The 22626-nt window shown below is 45.7% G+C and overlaps 1 protein-coding gene across 2 annotated transcripts in view; it reads left to right on the forward strand.

The window, feature by feature from the left end:
• The window catches only part of LOC134945223 (multidrug resistance-associated protein 1-like), a 337654-nt gene that overhangs the window by 54954 nt on the left and 260074 nt on the right, over positions 1-22626 (forward strand). For both annotated transcript variants that reach the window (XM_063934380.1, XM_063934379.1), the window contains exons 4-7: positions 11400-11525; positions 19791-19928; positions 20130-20255; positions 21473-21534. In XM_063934380.1, coding sequence (XP_063790450.1) covers positions 11400-11525; positions 19791-19928; positions 20130-20255; positions 21473-21534 — 452 coding nt within the window. The remainder of the gene's footprint in view (positions 1-11399; positions 11526-19790; positions 19929-20129; positions 20256-21472; positions 21535-22626) is intronic.

Consider the following 22626-nt stretch of genomic DNA (forward strand, 5'->3'; position numbering starts at 1 on the left):
CTACCGCACATGCTGACAAAGGGTTACTATTCGAACCTTTTCGTGGTACCGAAACCGGATGGTTCGGGCAGGCCCATCCTGAACCTAAAATCATTGAAACCCTTTCTAAAGGAGTTCAAGTTCAAGATGGAGTCTCTCAGGGCGGTGATTTCAGGTCTGGAAGAGGGGTAATTCCTGGTATCACTGGATATCAAGGATGCGTACCTTCACATTCCGATCTGGCTGCCACATCAGGCTTATCTCCGCTTCACATTGCTGGACTGTCATTTTCAGTTCCAGGCCCTGCCATTCGGCCTCTCCACAGCACTGAGGGTGTTTACCAAGGTGATGGCGGAGATAATGATGCTACTCTGCAAACAGGGTGTGAACATCATTCCTTATCTGGACGATCTCCTGATAAAGGCATCGTCCAGGGAAAGGCTGCTGCAATCCATTGTTCTCACAACATGGCTACTTCAGAGTCACGGGTGGATTCTGAATTTTCCAAAGTCACATTTGGAACCAACCCGGAGATTGTCATTTCTGGGAATGATCCTGGATACAGAAGTACAGCGGGTGTTCCTTCCGCGGGACAAGGCGTTGGTGATCCAATCCTTGGTCCGGGATGTCTTGAAGCCACCCGGGTGTCTGTTCATCAATGCATTCGCCTATTGGGAAAGATGGTGGCCTCCTATGAGGCTCTCCAGTACGGGAGGTTCCATGCTCGGACCTTCCAACTGGACCTCCTGGACAAGTGGTCGGGATATCCCCTCCACATGCATCAGAGAATTTGTCTGGTGGCTCCAATTGCCTCACCTGCTGGAGGGTCGCAGGTTCGGGATTCAGCACTGGGTCCTGCTAACGACGAATGCGAGTCTCTGGGGCTGGGGTGCAGTCACGCAAGGGGTGACCTTCCAAGAAAGGTGGTCAAGCCTGGAAGCCGGCCTGCCCATCAACATTCTGGAACTAAGAGCCGTCTACAACGGTCTTCTTCAGGTGGCCCCTCTTCTAAGAAACAGGGCCATTCAAGTACAGTCGGACAACGTAACAACAGTGGCTTACATAAACCGACAGGGCGGAACGAAGAGCAGAGTGGCAATTTCAGATGTCACAAAAATACTCCTCTGGACGGAAAAGCACGCGTTGGCGCTGTCAGCCATTTTCATTCCGGGAGTAGACAACTGGGAAGCAGACTTCCTCAGCAGACACGATCTCCATCCGGGAGAGTGGGGTCTCCATCCTGAGGTGTTCAAGGAGGTAACAGATCTTTGGGGTCTACCCCAAATAGACATGATGGCCTCTCGTCTCAACAAGAAGCTTCGGCATTATTGTTCCAGGTTGGGGGACCCTCAGGCAGTGGCGGTGGACACCCTGGTGTCTCCGTGGGTGTTCCAGTCAGTGTACGTGTTTCCACCACTCCCACTCATCCCAAGAATCCTAATGCTCATAAGGAGAACAAGGGTTCAAGCGATCCTCATTGCTCCAGACTGGCCAAGACGGGCTTGGTACGCGGACCTTCTGGATCTACTGGAAGAAGAGCCGAGTCCTCTTCGGGAGGACCTGCTGCAGCAGGGTCCGTTCGCCTATCAATACTTACCGCGGCTATGTTTGAGGGCATGGAAGTTGAGCGCATCATTCTTGCTCGGAAGGGTATTCCGAAAGAAGTGATTCCTACCCTCATACAGGCTAGGAAAGGGGTAACGTCTAAACATTACCATCGTATTTGGAAAAAATATGTCTCTTGGTGTAAGTCTAAGAAGTTTCCTGCGGTGGAATTTCAACTGGGACGTTTCCTCCTTTTCCTGCAGGCAGGAGTGGATATGGGGCTGCGATGGTTCAGATTTTAGCCCTGTCCATTTTCTTTTAGAAGCAATTAGCTGCCCTCCCTGAGGTTCAGACCTTTTTGTAGGGAGTTCTGCATATCCTACCTCCCTTTGTATCGCCTACGGTGCCATGGGACCTTAACGTGGTTTTGCAGTTTCTCCAGTCGGATTGGTTTGAGCTTCTACTGGAGGTGGAGCTCAGATTTCTTACATGGAAGGCGGTCACGTTGTTGACCTTAGCTTCTGCTAGGCGTGTCTCTGAGCTAGGGGCTTTGTCATGCAAAAGCCCTTATTTGATTTTCCATGGGGATAGAGCTGAGCTCCGGACTCGTCAGCAGTTCCTTCCAAAGGTTGTGTCGGCATTTCATATCAACCAACCTATTGTGGTGCCAGTGGCTACTGACTCCTCAATTTCTTCAAAGTCCTTGGATGTAGTGAGGGCTCTGAAGATTTATGTGAAGAGAACATCTTGTCACAGGAAGTCGGACTCCCTGTTTGTCCTATACGATCCCAAGAAAATTGGGTGTCCTGCTACTAAGCAGTCTCTATCTCGCTGGATTAGGTTAACTATCCAGCACGCTTATTCTACAGCAGGATGGCCATGTCCTAAGTCTGTTAAGGCCCACTCTACTCGTAAGGTGGGGTCTTCCTGGGCGGCTGCCCGGGGTGTCTCGGCAGTACAACTTTGCCGAGCGGCAACTTGGTCGGGGTTGAACACGTTTGCAAAGTTCTACAAGTTCGATACTCTGACTGAACTTCAGATCATCAGAAGCCAATCAGTTCTGCAGGAGCCTCCGCACTCTCCCTCCCGTTCTGGGAGCTTTGGTACATCTCCATGGTACTAATGTGGACCACAGCATCCTCTAGGACGTAAGAGAAAATAGGATTTTGGTACCTAGCGGTAAATCCTTTTCTCGTAGTCCATAGAGGATGCTGGGTGCCCGCCCAGCGCTTCGTTTTCCTTCTGTTGTTATTTGGTTCAGTACCACTTCGTTTAGTTGAGTACTGCATTGTTACTTGGTAAGTAATGTTTCAGCCGTTGCTGAATAGTTCAAGCTAGTTGTCTTGACTTGCCTTGTATGTGTGAGCTGGTTTGAATCTCACCACTGTCTGTGTTAAGTCCTTCTCTCGAAGTATGTTGTCTCCTCGGGCACAGTTTCTAGACTGAGTCTGGTGGAGGGGCATAGAGGGAGGAACCAGCCCACACTCAAACTCTTAAAGTGCCAATGGCTCCTGGTGGACCCGTCTATACCTCATGGTATTAATGTGGACCCCAGCATCCTCTACAGACTACGAGAAAAGGATTTACCGGTAGGTACCGAAATCCTATTTACACACAGGGACACATGGGGAGGTGGGTATGGGTAGCACTAAACAGTGTGTGTGGGGGGGGGGGAGTAAGCATTGATACTGGGGTGATGGAGGTCTATTACCACTAGAGGGTTGGGGGTGGGTAAAGCTGGGGATCTTTTGCCACAGGAGGGGCTATTTCTGATAGGGGGTTAGTGATTTTACAATGAGGGCCTATGGACACGGGGGTATGGGGGATGTAAAACACCACCTAGGTGTTTTTTTTTTTTTTTAAATAAAATTTTTATTAAATACTTTTTAAGCTTTTTTAAATTAAAAAAAAATCTGACAATTTCTGAGCTGATTTTCGCCAGAATAATCATCTGTTAAGTGGTTAAAATCTCCTTTATTGCGCATGCCTCCTTCATTTGAGCGCCTATGTCTATGTTAAGTTGGAAGGAAGGGGAACATTTCAGTAATCTACAGTATAACTGTTCTGGTCCCGAAACATGTCCACCAAATGGTTAATTAGGCCCACAGCACTGGATATAGCTTGGGTCCTGTGACGGCCTTCTTGAATGCCCCACTACCTATCCTGACTTTTGCTTTTTTTATTTTTCATTTCTAAGGGTTTTTCTTTTTCCTTTCTTTTTTTTTTCTTGTACATCTATTGGTCTACCCAAATAAACGTATTTTGTTAAAAAAAAAAAAAAAAACAACTAAAACTACATGGGGAAAAAATAAATCACATTGATATCTGTGTGCAAGCCATCTCAACAAGTGTACAGCTTGGCTCATCTGATGACTATGTTACCATGTTAATTAGTTTAAACCAATGAATATGTTCTCTGAAGATTTGTCTAATATGTTTAGCTTTGTTATGGAAAGTAAGGCTGGGTACATACTGTCTGGTGTGCACCCAATATATTTTTCGAGCCGCCAGCTCATACGATATACAGGTTGAGTATCCCTTATCCAAAATGCTTGGGACCAGAGGTATTTTGGATATCGGATTTTTCCGTATTTTGGAATAATTGCATACCATAATGAGATATCATGGCAATGGGACCTAAATCTAAGCACAGAATGCATTTATGTTTTATATGCACCTTATACACACAGCCTGAAGGTCATTTTAGCCAATATTTTTTATAACTTTGTGCATTAAACAAAGTGTGTCTACATTCACACAATTCATTTATGTTTCATATACACCTTATATACACAGTCTGAAGGTCATTTAATACAATATTTTTAATAACTGTGTGTATTAAACAAAGTTTGTGTACATTGAGCCATCAGAAAACAAAAGTTTCACTATCTCACTCTCGCTCAAAAAAGTTCGTATTTCAGAATATTCCGTATTTCGGATATTTGATTATGGGATACTCAACCTGTATCTGTCACATCGGACAGTTTGTATGGGAGATATTGTATATGATGCGCGTTCTTGTGGGTTGTATATGACGTCAGATATCTTTTTTGTTCTGCACTTGAGAACTGAAGATAGCTGACAGGTCTGCATGATCCGGGATGTGGGTGGGTGCGGACACAGACAATACATCGTACAGTGTATATGCACTTACGATATATCGTTTGCGATGTCGCATCTGCCAGACATCGGACAGTGTGTACCCAGCTTTAGGGGTATATGCAATTAGCGGCGAATCGCGGCAATTTTTCGGCCGTTTTTTAATTCGACACAATTCGACCGTCTAATTTCGGCAAGTGGGTGCCGAAATTGACCATATTCAATAAAAAACGGATTCGACAGTCCCGCTGACGAAAAACGGCCGATTTTGTTCCGATTTTTAAAAAACGGGGAAAAAAACGAAAAAAAATTGCGTGGGGTCCCCCCTCCAAAGCATAACCAGCCTCGGGCTCATCGAGCTGGTCCTGGCTCTAAAAATCCGGGGAAAAAATGGACAGGGGATCCCCCGTATTTTTAAAACCAGCACCGGGCTCTGCGCCTGGTGCTGGTGCAAAAAATACGGGGGACAAAAAGAGTAGGGGTCCCCCGTATTTTTTACACCAGCATCGGGCTCCACTAGCTGGACAGATAATGCCACAGCCGGGGGTCACTTTTATACAGCGCCCTGCGGCCGTGGCATTAAATATCCAACTAGTCACCCCTGGCCGGGGTACCCTGGGGGAGTGGGGACCCCTTCAGTCAAGGGGTCCCCCCCAGCCACCCAAGGGCCAGGGGTGAAGCCCGAGGCTGTCCCCCCCCATCCAAGGGCTGCGGATGGGGGGCTGATAGCCTTGAGAAAATGACAAGAATATTGTTTTTTCCTGTAGTACTACAAGTCCCAGCAAGCCTCCCCCGCAAGCTGGTACTTGGAGAACCACAAGTACCAGCATGCGGGAGAAAAACGGGCCCGCTGGTACCTGTAGTACTACTGGAAAAAAATACCCAAATAAAAACAGGAGACACACACCTTGAGAGTAAAACTTTATTTCACACCTGCCGACACACACATACTTACCTATGTTGACCCGCCGACTGCCACGTCTCCTGATCCGACGATCCGGGGTACCTGTGAATAAAATTATACTCACCTCAATCCAGTGTCCAGATATAAATCCTCGTACTTGGCAAAAAAAATAAACGAACACCCGACCAACGGACTGAAAGGGGTCCCATGTTTACACATGGGACCCCTTTCCCCGAATGCCGGGACCCCACGTGACTCCTGTCACAGAGGTCCCTTCAGCCAATCAGAAAGCGCTACTTCGTTGCACTCACCTGATTGGCTGTATGCGCGTCTGAGCTCAGACAGCGCATCGCACAGCTCCCTCCATTACTTTCAATGGTGGGAACTTTGCCGTCAGCGGTGGGGTTACCCGCGGTCAGCCGCTGACCGCGGGTGACCTCACCGCTAACCGCAAAGTTCCCACCATTGAGTATAATGGAGAGGCTTTGCGATGCGCTGTCTGACAGCTCAGACGTGCAGCCAATCAGCAGAGTGCCAGGACGTTGCGCTCGCTGATTGGCTTAAGAGACCTTTCTGTGACAGCAGTCACGGGGGGGTCTCTGCATTCGGGGAAAGGGGTCCCATGTGTAAACTGTGTCGAATTTCCAAACTTCAATTGAATATACTTTTGTGGAATTGCCGCATTTGTACCATTGCAGAAATGTCGAATTTGACAAATGTCGAATTTCAAAAAGTCGAATTTTGAAAGTCCGTTTTTTTGACGGAAAGTACTGAATTGCATTGTCGAATTTTTTTTTGTTTTGGAGAAAAAGTCCAGTTTTTCGACAATTTTGGGAATTCGACCGCAATTGCATATACCCCTTAGTATTCTCACTTGTGCTGCTGTTATGGCTGTTGAATGGCATTGCATTAGAGCAGATTATAAATGACCACAATATGGCTGAGAAACGAACATGAATGAGCTCAAAACAAATACTATGGGCGGGATGTAATAGGGTCTAAGTTTTCTTTTTGCGGGACAAACTCGCTCCTTCTCATACAATGTAATAGCCTGCGAGTTTGTAAGCTTGAGGCTATTACATTGTGAGATGTAAGCTTGAGGCTAGGGCATTGTGAGATGTAAGCGAGTTTCATTACAAGGTGCAAGTTTTGACAGAAGCATGCACAGATCATTGAGTTCTATCTATGCATGCTTCTATCGGGAAAAGTAAAAACAGAGTTAAAATAAAAATATATAAATCAACAAGCAGTCCCCTTACTCCCTCAAAGCATAACCAGCCACAATACAGGTCACTCTTGAGGGTTTGCTCTATTGAGCTTGTGGTTAACTGCAGAATACTGTGGTTCCCATCATAAATAGCAATAAGGTTTTTCCACCAGTGTTCTCTATGGGGCAAAGTTTGACTGACAGCCCAGCCACACAGAGCCAATCAATGTGGCGCTCCACAGGAGGCCCAAGCTGATTGGCTCACAGGTCTCCTAGTGACAGCAGTCACCTGGAGTCCTATCATTCGCGTAGAGGGGCAGCATGTGGAAACACATGTGGCCCCTCAGTCTGGCTTGGTTTGCATGACCTGTGTTTTTTTTTAACCCCTTGGATGCCTACTTTGGAACAAAGAGGATGCGATCTACATTGGAATAGGTGAACCTGCTTTTACAAACAGAAGCATGCATATATCTCACTGATCTGTGCATGTTTCTGGCAAACTCACCTTACATTGCCTGAGTTGTATGTTTCCTAAGAAAAACATTCTGGATGCAAGTTTGCTGTGTGCGAGTTGCGGAATTGCGGGAAACATGCAAGTTTATATATTCCTGCATCCTATTAAACAGAAAAAAACAAAAGGGTTTTTCCGACTCAACCTAGGGCTATTGGTAACAAGACTTGTACACTATATGGTAATATAAAATTTTGAGATCTTGGGACTTATACTTCGTATTAGGGACCTCCATTAATAGAGACTCCTCAAAGTGTTGGCCTGGAGGCTTATTATATTTTTTGCAAAATACAGTATATGTAACCAAGATCTCTAAATTTTCTATTGCCATATAGTATACAGGTCTTGCTACTAATAGCCCCTGGGGTGAGGCGTATCTATTACTGGAGGCGTCTCTATTATTGGAGGTCCCTTTTTAGCAGAATCTGCAATCCTTACTGAATAACCCCCTAAGTAGCGCTAAACTCACACATTTTACAAACTCAGACCCTATTATATTTGGCCATATTTGTCTGTGGAAGTCTTGACTGCCGTTTTTGCAATCAGGGTTATCTCTACTTGTCTACTCATGAGTAACTGGACAAGGTTATTAGGTGACTATCAGGGTATTGTGATTAGCAAAAATACAGGTTGAGTATCCCTTATCCAAAATGCTTGGGATCAGAAGTATTTTGGATATCGGATTTTTCTTTATTTTGGAATAATTGCATACCATAATGAGATACAGTATCATGGCGATGGGACCCAAGTCTAAGTACAGAATGCATTTATGTTTCATATACACCTTATACACACAGCCTGAAGGTAATTTTAGCCAATATTTTTAATAACTTTCTGCATTAAACAGAGTGTGTGTACATTCACTCAAGTCATTTATGTTTCATATACACCTTGGACACACAGCCTGAAGGTAATTTAATACTATATTGTTATTAACTCTCTGTATTAAATAAAGTTTGTTTACATTGAGCCATCAGAAAACAAAGGTTTCACTATCTCACTCTCACTCCAAAAATTCCGTATTTCGGAATATTCTGTATTTCGGAATATTTGGATATGGGATACTCCACCTGTATAAGTAATACCTGCACATTAGTAGCATGCTGCATATAAATAACTTAGTTTTCCATGTATATACATATTGCCGTTTTAGGTTGGGATGCTTTTACGTGGGTGTCATATTGTCTTACTAGTATAATGTAGTGACTGTCTGATTCATAGTTGTATGCAAACCCAATTTTTTGCGTACATCTACGATTGTGGGTGCACTGCGCATGAGCCGGACCCCTCCTGTGCAGAGTGGGTCCTGCGTCGTCACACACTGTGCGCTTAAGCCGCTGCATGATTGACATGCTGTGGCCATGTGGGGGCAGGACGTGGGCGTCGTTGCATTCTTCCTGGTCTGTTCTGACTAAGATAAGACTTGCCAAGATGGGTGATGACTGCAGACATTACAAGTAATGGTTGCGATGGTAATCTGATGATGCATGTTCGGACGTAGCTCACGGATCTACAGTGTTGTCAGGCGTTTTCTTTTTTTTTTTTTTCTTCAGAAGCCTCCTGCAGCATTAGCATATTGGGGGTAATTCCAAGTTGATCGCAGCAGGAATTTTGTTAGCAGTTGGGCAAAACCATGTGCACTGCAGGGGAGGCAGATATAACATGTGCAGAAAGAGTTAGATTTGGGTGGGTTATTTTGTTTCTGTGCAGGGTAAATACTGGCTGCTTTATTTTTACACTGCAATTTAGATTGCAGATTGAACATACCACACCCAAATCTAACTCTCTCTGCACATGTTATATCTGCCTCGCCTGCAGTGCACATGGTTTTACCCAACTGCTAACAAAATTCCTGCTGCGATCAACTTGGAATTACCCCCATTGTACGGTATTCCACAGCTGAGTACTGTGACACTATTAATCAGGCCTTGGGTCAGTTTCTTGGTTACCACATAAAGTACTGTACAAGAAAAAACTTTGTTTGTTGATTTTTACATACAGTTTTCAACATGTGATCCCATCATGATCCCAAAACAAAACTTTGAGGATTTATTAACAGCAGTATGAACAATTTTTTAGGGTGGTTTTTTTTTCTCTTCAAAAATAGTAAATATTGTTTTTTGAGAAACTCCAAATTTTTTAAATATTTTTTTATTTTTATGAAACATACTGCTGTGTTATATATCCTATGAAAGCCCATAAAAAGTGGTTTAAAATGAGACCTTGCCCAATTCTCTAGCTCAATTAGGTGTGCCGTAAGTACAATTAAAAACCCCCAAAAACATTAATAGCAAATTTTTTGTGCAAAAATTGCAGCTTTAAAGGAATATACAGTAACTTCAAAACCATTAAACATATCAGCCTAAGACCTGGGAGTTTTCTTTACATCCATGGCAGCATTTATTATACCAAATTTCATCACAATCTGAAACGGTAGGCTGAAACCTGTGTTGATTTAGTGTGAAATAACCCTTAGGTCATTTTGAGTATTGTAAAGGGGGGTACACACGTAGAGATTTCTCTCAGAGATGTGTGCACATCTCTGGACACCCAACACACAGAGCGATGTGTGCTAACCGAGGAGGAAAAAAAACAAAAACGCTCACTTCACCCAGCGGTGAAGTGAGCGATCTGACTGCATGCTGTCAGAGCGATCTGACATGCATGCTGCCAAATCTAGAGCCAGCGATAGCGAAGCGCGGGGCCGCGCATCGCTGTCGCCGTCACCCCTACACACGGAGTGATGTGTGCATAATTTCTAAGTAATCTAGTCAGATCGCTTAGATATTAAGCACACGTCACTACGTGTGTACCCCCCTTTAGGGTCTTAACTGTACACTAACTTGTTAAGTGTGTCTGCCTGCCCTGTAAGGTGGGTACACACGGAGAGATCCGTGCTTAAATTCTAAGTAATCTGACTAGATTGCTTAGAAGTTAAGCATGGATCTCCCAGTGTGTATGCCCCACAGCAGTAGTGATGCGCGGCCCCGCACGTCGCGATCGCCGGTGCTAGATTGGCCTGCATGAACAGTCTAGTAGGTCGCTCATTTCACCGCTGGGTGGAATGAGCGCCCCCCCGGCACCCGCCTCGCTCAGCACACATCGCGCTGTGTGCTGAGTGGGGGAGAGATGTGTGCTGAGCGGTCACTGATAGATCACTCAGCACACATTTCTCCCCGTGTGTACGGGGCTGTAGTCATCTGTCTTATGTGGTGTAAATCATACCTATTCACATGCTAATGGAGTTCATATAGACTGACTTTCCATGTACAGTATGCATTGCTTCTATAGCTTAGGATGCTCGTGTCTGGGAGCACTGCTATCTGTGTAACAACTCTGTGTACTTTTGCTCAAACAGGTATACTGTAGGTGTTTAATACTAACAAAGCATTTACAGTGTGTGCAGATAAAGAACTTTCTACAGTGGCCAAATACTTGTGTTACTTTATGTACAGCAGCAGCTGTGTTAATAATGATGTTATAACTATTTTACAAGGAACATCCTTTATATACAGTATATGGGGGGTCATTCCGAGTTGTTCGCTCGTTATTTTTTTCTCGCAACGGAGCGATTAGTCGCTAATGCGCATGCGCAATGTCCGCAGTGCGACTGCGGCAAGTAAATTTGCTATGCAGTTAGGATTTTTACTCACGGCATTACGAGGTTTTTTCTTCGTTCTGGTGATCGGAATGTGATTGACAGGAAGTGGGTGTTTCTGGGCAGAAACTGGCCGTTTTATGGGTGTGTGCGAAAAAACGCTACCGTTTCTGGGAAAAACGCGGGAGTGGCTGGAGAAACGGAGGAGTGTCTGGGCGAACGCTGGGTGTGTTTGTGACGTCAAACCAGGAACGACAAGCACTGAACTGATCGCAGATGCCGAGTAAGTCTGGAGCTACTCAGAAACTGCTAAGAAGTGTCTATTCGCAATTCTGCTAATCTTTCGTTCGCAATTTTGATAAGCTAAGATTCACTCCCAGTAGGCGGCGGCTTAGCGTGTGCAAAGCTGCTAAAAGCAGCTTGCTAGCGAACAACTCGGAATGACCCCCATGGTTAGAAAGATAGGTTTCATTGTTGGCAACAGTGAAGCCAGAATCCACATGTGAGAATAATTCCTCATGCAGTTTCTCATTTGTCTTCTTTGTTCTTGTTGCAGTGTCTCGCTGCTTTGTTGGCCCTTATCTGCTATATAGACCTGTTCTACACTGTGTGGAATATGACTCACCATATCCCAGAGCCCCCGGTTCTTCTCATTAGCCCGCTAATAGTTGGAGCTACAATGGTAATGCTGTGTTATATATTTGTCAGTGACAACACTGCACATGATCTATTTTTGTGTGTGTGTGTATATTATTTATATATAGAGTACCAATCAAAAGTTTGGACACACCTTCTCATTCAATGGTTTTTATTTATTTATTTTTATTATTTTCCACATTGTAGATTAATACTGAAGACATCAAAACTATGAAATAACACATTATGTTGTAAACAAAAAAGTGTTAAACAAATCAAAATATGTTTTATATTTTAGATTCCTCAAAGTAGCCCCCTTTTGCTTTGATGACAGCTTTGCACACTCTTGGCATTCTCTCAATCAGCTTCATGAGGTAGTTTCCTGGAATAGTTTTGAATTAACAGGTGTGCCTTGTCAAGAGTCAATCTGTGGAATTTACTTGCCTTCTTAATGTGTTTGAGACCATCAGTTGTGTTGTGCAGAGGTAGGGTTAGTACACAGTGGACACCCCTATTTGACTACTGTTGTAATCCATATTATGGCACAAACCACTCAACTCAGCAAAGAGAAACGACAGTCTATCATTACTTTAAGACATGAAGGTCAGTCGATACAGAAAATTTCAAGAACTTTGAATGTATCCTCAAGTGCAGTTGCAAAAACCATCAAACGCTATGATGAAATTGGCTCTCATGAGGACCGCCCCAGGAGAGGGATAAGTTCATTAGAGTTACCAGCCTCTGAAACCGCTGCTTAACAGCACCTCAGATTAGAGCCCACATAAATTCTTCACAGAGTTCAAGTAGCAGACAAATCTCAAAATCAACTGTTCAGAGGAGACTGTGTGAATCAGGCCTTCATGGTTGAATTGCTGCGAAGAAGCCACTACTGAGGATCAACAAGAAGAAGAAGAGAATTGTTTGGACCAAGAAACACAAGGAATGGACATTAGACCAGTGGAAATCTGTACTTTGGTCTGATGAGTCCAAATTTTAGATTTTTGGTTCCAACCGCCGTGTCTTTGTGAAATGCAGAGAAGGGGAGCGGATGGTTTCTGCATGTGTGGTTCCACTGTGAAGCATGGAGGAGGAGGTGTGGGGGTGCTTTGCTGGTGACACTGTTGGTGATTTATTCAAAATTCAAGGCACACTTAAACAGCATGGCTACCACAGCATTCTGCAATGCCATGCCATCCCATCTGGTTTGCGCTTACTGGCACCATCATTTGTTTCTCTGACGTCCTAGTGGATGCTGAGAACTCCGTAAGGACCATGGGGAATAGACGGGCTCCGCAGGAGACTGGGCACTCTAAGAAAGAATTAGGACTACTGGTGTGCACTGGCTCCTCCCTCTATGCCCCTCCTCCAGACCTCAGTTAGAATCTGTGCCCGGCTCGAGCTGGTTGCACACTAGGGGCTCTCCTGAGCTTCTAGTAAAGAAAGTATTTATTAGGTTTTTTATTTTCAGTGAGATCTGCTGGCAACAGACTCACTGCTACGAGGGACTTAGGGGAGAGAAGCGAACCTACCTGCTTGCAGCTAGCTTGGGCTTCTAGGCTACTGGACACCATTAGCTCCAGAGGGATCGAACACAGGCCCAGCCTCGGACGTCCGGTCCCGGAGCCGCGCCGCCGTCCCCCTTGCAGAGCCAGAAGCAACAAGAACGTCCTGGAAATCGGCGGCTGAAGACTCCGGTCTCCATTAAGGTAGCGCACAGCACTGCAGCTGTGCGCCATTGCTCCCTATGCACACCACATACTCCGGTCACTGATGGGTGCAGGGCGCTGGGGGGGGTCGCCCTGGGCTGCAATTAGAGTACCTTAAATTGGCAAAACAACATATAATATAGTCTAATAAACTATATATGTGTAAAAATCCCCTGCCATAATATTAATAAAAGAGCGGGAGAAGCCCGCCGAAAAAGGGGCGGAGCTATCTCCCTCAGCACACTGGCGCCATTTCCTCTTCACAGCTCCGCTGGAAGACAGCTCCCCAGGCTCTCCCCTGCAGTTTCCAGGCTCAAAGGGTAAAAAAGAGAGGGGGGGGGGCACTAAATTTAGGCGCATAAACTGTATGTATAGCTGCTATAGGGAAAATCACTTTGGGTAGTGTAAATCCCTGTTTATATAGCGCTGTGGTGTGTGCTGGCATACTCTCTCTCTGTCTCCCCAAAGTACTTTGTGGGGTCCTGTCCTCGGTCAGAGCATTCCCTGTGTGTGTGTGGTGTGTCGGTACGGCTGTGTCGACATGTTTGATGAGGAGGCTTATGTGGAGGCGGAGCAGGTGCCGATAAATGTGATGTCACCCCCTGCGGGGTCGACACCAGAGTGGATGGATATGTGGAAGGTTTTACACGACAGTGTCAACTCCTTCTCAGCCAGTGCCTGCCCAGGCGTCTCAAATGCCATCAGGGGCTCAAAAACGCCCGCTACCTCAGATGGCAGACACTGATGTCGACACGGAGTCTGACTCCAGTGTCGACGACGACGAGACTAATGTACATTCCACTAGGGCCATCCGTTGCATGATTACGGCAATGAAAAATGTGTTGCACATTTCTGACATTAACCCAGGTACCACTAAAAAGGGTATTATGTTTGGGGAGAAAAAGCAACCAGTGGTTTTTCCCCCATCAGATGAGTTGAATGAAGTGTGTGAAGAAGCGTGGGCTTCCCCTGATAAAAAAAACTAGTGATTTCTAAAATGTTACTGATGGCGTACCCTTTCCCGCCAGAGGACAGGGTACGTTGAGAGACATCCCCGAGGGTGGATAAAGCGCTCACACGCTTGTCAAAAAAGGTGGCACTACCGTCTCAGGATACGGCCGCCTTAAAGGAGCCTGCGGATAGAAAGCAGGAGGCTATCCTGAAGTCTGTATATACACACTCAGGTACTATACTGAGACCTGCTATTGCTTCAGCATGGATGTGCAGTGCTGCAGCAGCGTGGTCTGATTCCCTGTCTGATAACATTGATTCCCTGGACAGGGACACTTTATTGCTAACCATAGAGCATATTAAAGACGTAGTCTTATATATGAGAGATGCACAGAGAGATATTTGCCGGCTGGCATCTAGAATTAATGCAATGTCCATTTCTGCCAGGAGAGTATTATGGACTCGGCAGTGGACAGGTGATGTGGATTCTAAAAGGCACATGGAGGTTTTGCTTTACAAGGGTGAGGAATTGTTTGGGGATGGTCTCTCGGACCTCGTTTCCACAGCAACAGCTGGGAAGTCGACATTTTTACCTCAGGTTCCCTCACAGCCTAAGAAAGCACCGTATTATCAGGTACAGTCCTTTCGGCCCCAGAAAGGCAAGCGGGTTAAAGGCGCGTCCTTTCTGCCCAGAGGCAGGGGTAGAGGGAAAAAGCTGCACCATACAACCAGTTCCCAAGAACAAAAATCCTCCCCTGCTTCCACTAGATCCACCGCATGACGCTGGGGCGGGTGCGGTGGGGGCCCGTCTCCGGAACTTCAGCGACCAGTGGGTTCGCTCACAGGTGGATCCCTGGGTTCTACAAGTGGTTTCTCAGGGATACAAGCTGGAATTCGAGACGTCTCCCTCTCGCCGTTACCTCAAATCAGCCTTTCCAGCTACTCCCCCGGACAGGGAGGTAGTGCTGGCGGTAATTCACAAGCTGTACCTCCAGCAGGTGATAATAAAAGTTCCCCTCCTTCAACAGGGACGGGGTTACTATTCCACAATGTTTGTGGTACCGAAACCAGACGGTTCGGTGAGACCCATTCTAAATTTGAAATCCTTGAACACTTATGTAAGGAGGTTCAAGTTCAAAATGGAATCGCTCAGGGCGGTTATTGCAAGCCTGGAAGAAGGGGATTACATGGTATCACTGGACATCAAGGATGCTTACCTGCATGTCCCCATTTACCCACCTCACCAGGTTACCTCCGTTTTGTGGTACAAGACTGCCATTACCAATTCCAGACGTTGCCGTTTGGTCTGTCCACGGCACCGAGGGTATTTACCAAGGTAATGGCCGAAATGATGAGAAGGGAGTTATAATTATCCCATACTTGGACGATCTCCTTATAAAGGCGAGGTCCAGGGAGCAGTTGTTGGTCGGAGTAGCACTATCTCAGGAAGTGCTACAACAGCACGGCTGAATTCTGAATATTCCAAAGTCGCAGCTGGTTCCTACGACGCGTCTGCTGTTCCTGGGTATGATTCTGGACACAGAACAGAAGAAGGTGTTTCTCCCGGAGGAGAAGGCCAAGGAGTTGTCATCTCTGGTCAGAGACCTCTTGAAACCAAAACAGGTGTCGGTGCATCACTGCACGTGAGTCCTGGGAAAGATGGTAGCTTCTTACGAGGCAATTCCATTCGGCAGGTTCCATGCAAGGATCTTTCAGTGGGATCTGTTAGACAAGTGGTCCGGATCGCATCTTCAGATGCATCGGCTGATCACCCTGTCCCCGAGGGCAAGGGTGTCTCTGCTGTGGTGGCTGCAGAGTGCTCATCTTCTAGAGGGCCGCAGATTTGGCATACAGGACTGGGTCCTGGTGACCACGGATGCAAGCCTCCGAGGTTGGGGGGCAGTCACTCAGGGAAGAAACTTCCAAGGACAATGGTCGAGTCAGGAGGCTTCCCTACACATAAATATTCTGGAACTAAGGGCCATTTACAATGCCCTAAGTCAGGCAAGACCCCTGTTTCAAAACCAGCCGGTGCTGATTCAGTCAGACAACATCACGGCGGTCGCCCATGTAAACCGACAGGGCGGCACAAGAAGCAGGATGGCGATGGCAGAAGCCACAAGGATTCTCCGATGGGCGGAAAATCACGTGATATCACTGTCAGCAGTGTTCATTCAGGGAGTGGACAACTGGGAAGCAGACTTCCTCAGCAGGCACGACCTCCACCCGGGAGAGTGGGGACTTCATCCAGAAGTCTTCCAACTGATTGTAAATCGTTGGGAAAGGCCACAGGTGGATATGATGGCGTCCCGCCTCAACAAAAAGTTAAAAAGATATTTCGCCAGGTCAAGGGACCCTCAGGCAATAGCTGTGGACGCTCTAGTGACACCGTGGGTGTACCAGTCGGTTTATGTGTTCCCTCCTCTTCCCCTCATACCAAAGGTGCTGAGGATAATAAGAAAGAGAGGAGTAAGAACTATATTCATCGTTCCGGATTGGCCAAGAAGGACTTGGTACCCGGAACTACAAGAAATGATCTCAGAGGACCCTTGGCCTCTGCCTCTCAGACAGGACCTGCTACAGCAGGGGCCCTGTCTGTTCCAAGACTTACCGCGGCTGCGTTTGTTGGCATGGCGGTTGAACGCCGGATCCTGATGGAAAAGGGCATTCCGGTTGAAGTCATTCCTACGCTGATAAAAGCTAGGAAAGATGTGACAGCAAAACATTATCACCGCATATGGCGAAAATATGTTGCTTGGTGTGAGGCTATGAAGGTCCCCACAGAAGAATTTCAGCTGGGTCGATTTCTGCACTTCCTACAGTCAGGAGTGACTATGGGCCTAAAATTGGGATCCATTAAAGTCCAGATTTCGGCCCTGTCTATTTTCTTTAAAAAAGAACTGGCTTCACTGCCTGAAGTTCAGACGTTTGTTAAGGGAGTGCTGCATATTCAGCCCCCTTTTGTGCCCCCAGTGGCACCTTGGGATCTCAACGTTGTGTTGGTTTTCCTAAAATCACATTGGTTTGAGCCACTTCAGACCGTGGAATTAAAATATCTCACGTGGAAAGTGGTCATGCTTTTGGCCTTGGCTTCGGCTAGGCGGGTGTCAGAATTGGCGACTTTGTCCTGTAAAAGCCCCTATCTGATCTTCCATATGGACAGAGCAGAATTGAGGACTCGTTCCCAATTCCTCCCTAAGGTGGTATCAGCGTTTCATTTGAACCAACCTATTGTGGTGCCTGCGGCTACTCGGGACTTGGAGGCTTCCAAGTTGCTGGACGTAGTCCGGGCCCTGAAAATCTATGTTTCCAGGACGGCTAGAGTCAGAAAGACTGACTCGCTGTTTATCCTGCATGCACCCAACAAGCTGGGTGCTCCTGCTTCTAAGCAGACTATTGCTCGCTGGATCTGCTCCACGATTCAACTTGCACATTCTGCGGCTGGACTGCCGCATCCTAAATCGGTAAAAGCCCATTCCACGAGGAAGGTGGGCTCTTCTTGGGCGGCTGCCCGAGGGGTCTCGGCTTTACAACTTTGCCGAGCTGCTACCTGGTCGGGATCAAACACGTTTGCAAAATTGTACAAGTTTGATACCCTGGCTGAGGAGGACCTTGAGTTTGCTCATTCGGTGCTGCAGAGTCATCCGCACTCTCCCGCCCGTTTGGGAGCTTTGGTATAATCCCCATGGTCCTTACGGAGTTCCCAGCATCCACTAGGACGTCAGAGAAAATAAGAATTTACTCACCGGTAATTCTATTTCTCGTAGTCCGTAGTGGATGCTGGGCGCCCATCCCAAGTGCGGATTGTCTGCAATACTTGTATATAGTTATTGCCTAACTAAAGGGTTATTGTTATGAGCCATCTGTTTAGTGAGGCTCAGTTGTTATTCATACTGTTAACTGGGTATGGTTATCACAAGTTGTACAGTGTGATTGGTGTGGCTGGTCTTACCCTGGATTCCAAATCCTTTCCTTGTTGTGTCAGCTCTTCCGGGCACAGTTTCCCTAACTGAGGTCTGGAGGAGGGGCATAGAGGGAGGAGCCAGTGCACACCAGTAGTCCTAATTCTTTCTTAGAGTGCCCAGTCTCCTGCGGAGCCCGTCTATTCCCCATGGTCCTTACGGAGTTCCCAGCATCCACTACGGACTACGAGAAATAGAATTACCGGTGAGTAAATTCTTATTTTTTCAACAAGACAATGTCCCCAAACACACCTCCAGGCTATGTAATGGCTACTTGACCAAGAAGGAAAGTGATGGAGTGCTGCATCAGATGACCTGGCCTCCACAATCACCCGACCTAAACCCAATTGAGATGGTTTGGGATGAGTTGGACTGCAGAGTGAAGGAAACGCAGCCAACAAGTGCTCAGCACCTCTGGGAACTTCTTCAAGACTGTTGGAAAACCATTCCAGAAGACTACCTCATGAAGCTTATTGAGAGAATGCCAAGAGTGTGCAAAGCTGTCATCAAAGCAAAAGGGGGCTACTTTGAGGAATCTAAAATATAAAACATATTTTGATTTGTTTAACACTTTTTTGTTTATAACATAATTCCATATGTGTTCTCTCATAGTTTTGGTGTCTTCAGTATTAATCTACAATGTAGGAAATAATAAAAATAAATAAATAAAAACCATTGAATGAGAAGGTGTGTCCAAGCTTTTGACTGGTACTGTATATTATACTATTAAAATAATGACAATATTGTTTTTGTATTTCCAGTGGCAATGTTTGTATTATGTTTCTTAATATTGATGGATGCTTATTCTAATTTCCTGCACTATACCAGTTTCTAGCAAACCCGTCTTTACATTGTACTGATCAATTTCTTTACAAACACTGGTACATCACTAAGTTACCTGCAGGCAAATAGATTTTAGGTTAGGCTTACCATACTATCCCTAAATCGGGACACTAATGAATTACACAGGTTCTCTAGCTGCTTAAAATGAGGGGAAATGCAGATTTGTAGTCAGCCAGCGACAGAACCTGTGTAATTCATTAGTGTCCCGGTTTAAAGGGATAGTATGGTAAGCCCGTTTCAGGGGTCTCGAGATGAGCCCTGCTAAATTGTGTGCCTATTAAGCACTGGATTGCAAATCTAGATTAGTAGAATTTAAAATATAGTGGGATTGCTAGTCATAAATGGGTGAATTTACTTAGAAAATCCCATAAGGGCATGAACAACCACACCGCATCTGTATGAACACTTATTTATATAACGCTAACATATTACACAAGCACGTCCATGGTTACTCACATCTGCCGCTGCTGCAGTGGAGCTTTGTGGTAAAAGCATCTTCTTGTCCAGTCATAGTTTGATAGTCTATCAGTCTTTACATTTTTAACTTCACCATCAGCATTTCTCCATGAGACTAATCTATTTTATTTAGCTCTTTTTATGACAGCTGATGGATGACTTTCAAGGCCACCAAATTAGGAGTTAGCTGCCATTAATATTTGTTGTGAGGTGTTCTTAACATTGCCGGGTTCTTTAGCCTATAGATTTCAGATGTAGGCATAACCAACTTCCTTCCTGCTCAACATACAGTATGTGGCTAAGTAAGACTATAAGTAAAGCAATTGGATAGCTTTTGTCATAAATCTGAGCAATATTTTCTTTTAATTTTTTTTTTTCTTTCTTGATTGTCAGCTTCTTGTGACATGTCTTATCCAATACGAGAGGGTTAAAGGTGTCCGTTCTTCTGTTCTCCTGCTGATATTCTGGCTGCTAACTTTAATATGTGGCACCTTCCAGTTGCGAACTAAAATCACTGAAAGCCTTTCTCATGTAAGTGTGAACGATGAATCATTCATTTCAGTGTCAGGCTGGAGTATATATTATTTTCAGTGGGGCTTTACAAAAATGATTTGTTAATAACCTGAAATTCATTCTGGTCAAGTTGTTAGCCATAACGTGTTGACATGAAGCAATCTAAAGTTGTTCTTAAACCATCTCACCTTCTTGTGTTTTCATTTCTGTTTTTTCTAGGCCACAGTGATTGACAAACTGCGCTTCACACTGTTCATGCTCTACTTCATACTGGTGCTGTTCCAGTTCGTTTTGGCCTTCTTCAACGATCAGCCTCCATTTTTCTCCCTTGTAAAGAATGAGTCCGTATGTAACATTTTTACCTTTATACCACTTTCCTCTGGTATTGTTGCTTATTCATTTTGGAGGAGTTTCAGCATGACACGCAATGTTGCTGAAATCGCTGTGGAGCGATTTCAGAATGCAGTTTAATATCTGGTGGGGGGCGTTGACGGGGTGTTGACGCACCGTTTGGGGATCGCGGTCCGAACAACACAGGCGTGTGTGGACACTTTGCGGGGCTACCCGCCATCTACCTGCCGCGACCCAAAACATGCTGGTAGCTACCCTTATCATGGGAGTGCTTTGCAGACTTGCCCTGTGCTGGGTGTCCCCCCGCATGCTAGCGAAAAGAGTTGTAGTTTTGATACTTTTAGCAAAACTACAACTCATGCTGAATCAGCCCCTTTGTGCAGTGTCATCCTGTATAACTATCCTGCCTTTCTGCTCCTCAGTGGAAGGAATACATCTCTGAGAATCCTCCGCATAAATGTACAGTATATACTGACTCAATGGACTCCATCCAATTACCTGCGACGGGGGCAGGTTGCCTTTGTATCAGCGTGTAAAGGGCACTGCGATTCGCAACCCTTGTGGCCTCGTGGATTTCAATACACAGTCCTATGGGGCTGCAAACAAAAATCGGTGAGTCCAGCTGTACTGTAAGTGCAGCAAACAGCTGCACTTGTGCCCCGATTTAAGGGGTAGTTCAGAACTGATCGTAGATGTGCTAAATGTAGCACATTTACAATCCATTTCTCTGACGTGCGGGGGGACACCAGCACATGGCTAGTCCACCCCGCATGTGAGGCCCTACCCGCAAGGGTACGCAATGCGTTTGCACTCGGCAAGTAGCTCCCTGCCTGCGCAGCCTTGCTGCGCTGGCAGGCGGCTACCCGCCACGTCCCGTGTCGCAGCGGCCCGCAATGGTCCGGACATGCCTGCATTGTCCGGACCGCTCCCCGCCAACGGCGTTCTAACACCATTGACACGCCTCCTCATGCCCCCTGACCGCCTCTGCCTGTCAATCAGGCAGAGGCGATCGCAGCCCTGAGATGCTGTTAGCGAGCGCACTCCACAAGAGGATTCAGACTTTGCAGCAGCGATCCAGTCTGAGTTACCTCCTTAGTCGCTAGAAATTGATTGAGCCCACACCGTGCATGTAAACTACAAATGTATTACCACAAATACAAAGCTCTGCAAGGATAGCGCAGTCACATTGCAATTTGTTTTCCCTCTCCCAGAATCCATGCCCTGTGTCAAGTGCGTCTTTCCTTTCCCAAGTCACATTCAGCTGGTTTACAACGTAAGTAATATCAAACAAATAGATTGCATAGAATTAAGGATTTGATTAATTCATCTGATGCTTTTCCTATTTTTTATTATTATTATTATTATTATTATTAACTGTTACCTACAGATGTGTCCTCACAAATCTAGCCTCAATACGCTGAGCAGTGGGAAATGCCTGGTGCAGTAAGCCACCAGGTCCCTTGCAACTCTGCTATCATCAAGTGTCTTTTTTTTTTTTTTTTTTGCAGAGTATGCTTCTACCACTTAACTGACGATTTTTCACTTCAAAAGTGTTAACAACATTGTTTTTTAAAATTTATTTTATTTAATAAAGTTGAAAAGTATTTTTTTAAATATTTAAACATTATATTATGCACATCTGCAGAATGGATCTCCTCATCAAAAACGAGGGGACAGGGTGGGATGGCGCAGTTGCATGAAATCTGACCATGCCAGTTAAGTGTTTAAGGTGCCCACACACTTAGCGATATAGTAAACTATATCGCTCATTTTCCCCCTCCTGAGCGATATAGTTTACTCTGTCGTTCAGTGTGTACGCAGCCGACATTGAGCGATGTGCAGCCCTGCAGGTCGTTCATGACCATCTGTCTCGGCCATGCCTGCAGCTCAATTTGGACTCATCATTCAAAGCTGCATGCTCTGGCTTACCACGTCATGACGTCACTGTGTGATATCGCACAGTATGTATGCCAACCGTCGGGCGGCCCGGCCCGGGAAACACTAGGCAGTGTCTCTCACGAGCACATCTCCTAGTGTGCACCCACCTTTAGCCGCAACACTTGTATTTTGTATGCGACTGAGTCTGTATACAGGGCCTAATTCAGTCCTGATCGCAGCAGCAAATTTATTAGCTAAAGGGCAAAACCATGTGCACTGCAGGGGGAGGGCAGATATACTGTAACATTTGCAGAGAGAGTTAGATTTGGGTGGTTATATTGTTTCTGTGCAGGGTAAATACTGCCTGCTTTATTTTTATTCTGCAATTTAGATTTCAGTTTGAACACACCCCACCCAAATCTAACTCTCTCTGCACTTTATATCTGCCCCCCTGCAGTGCACATGGTTTTGCCCATTAGCTATCAAA

This window comes from Pseudophryne corroboree, chromosome 7 (genome assembly GCF_028390025.1).
Source record: "Pseudophryne corroboree isolate aPseCor3 chromosome 7, aPseCor3.hap2, whole genome shotgun sequence".
Taxonomy (NCBI): Eukaryota; Metazoa; Chordata; class Amphibia; order Anura; family Myobatrachidae; genus Pseudophryne; species Pseudophryne corroboree.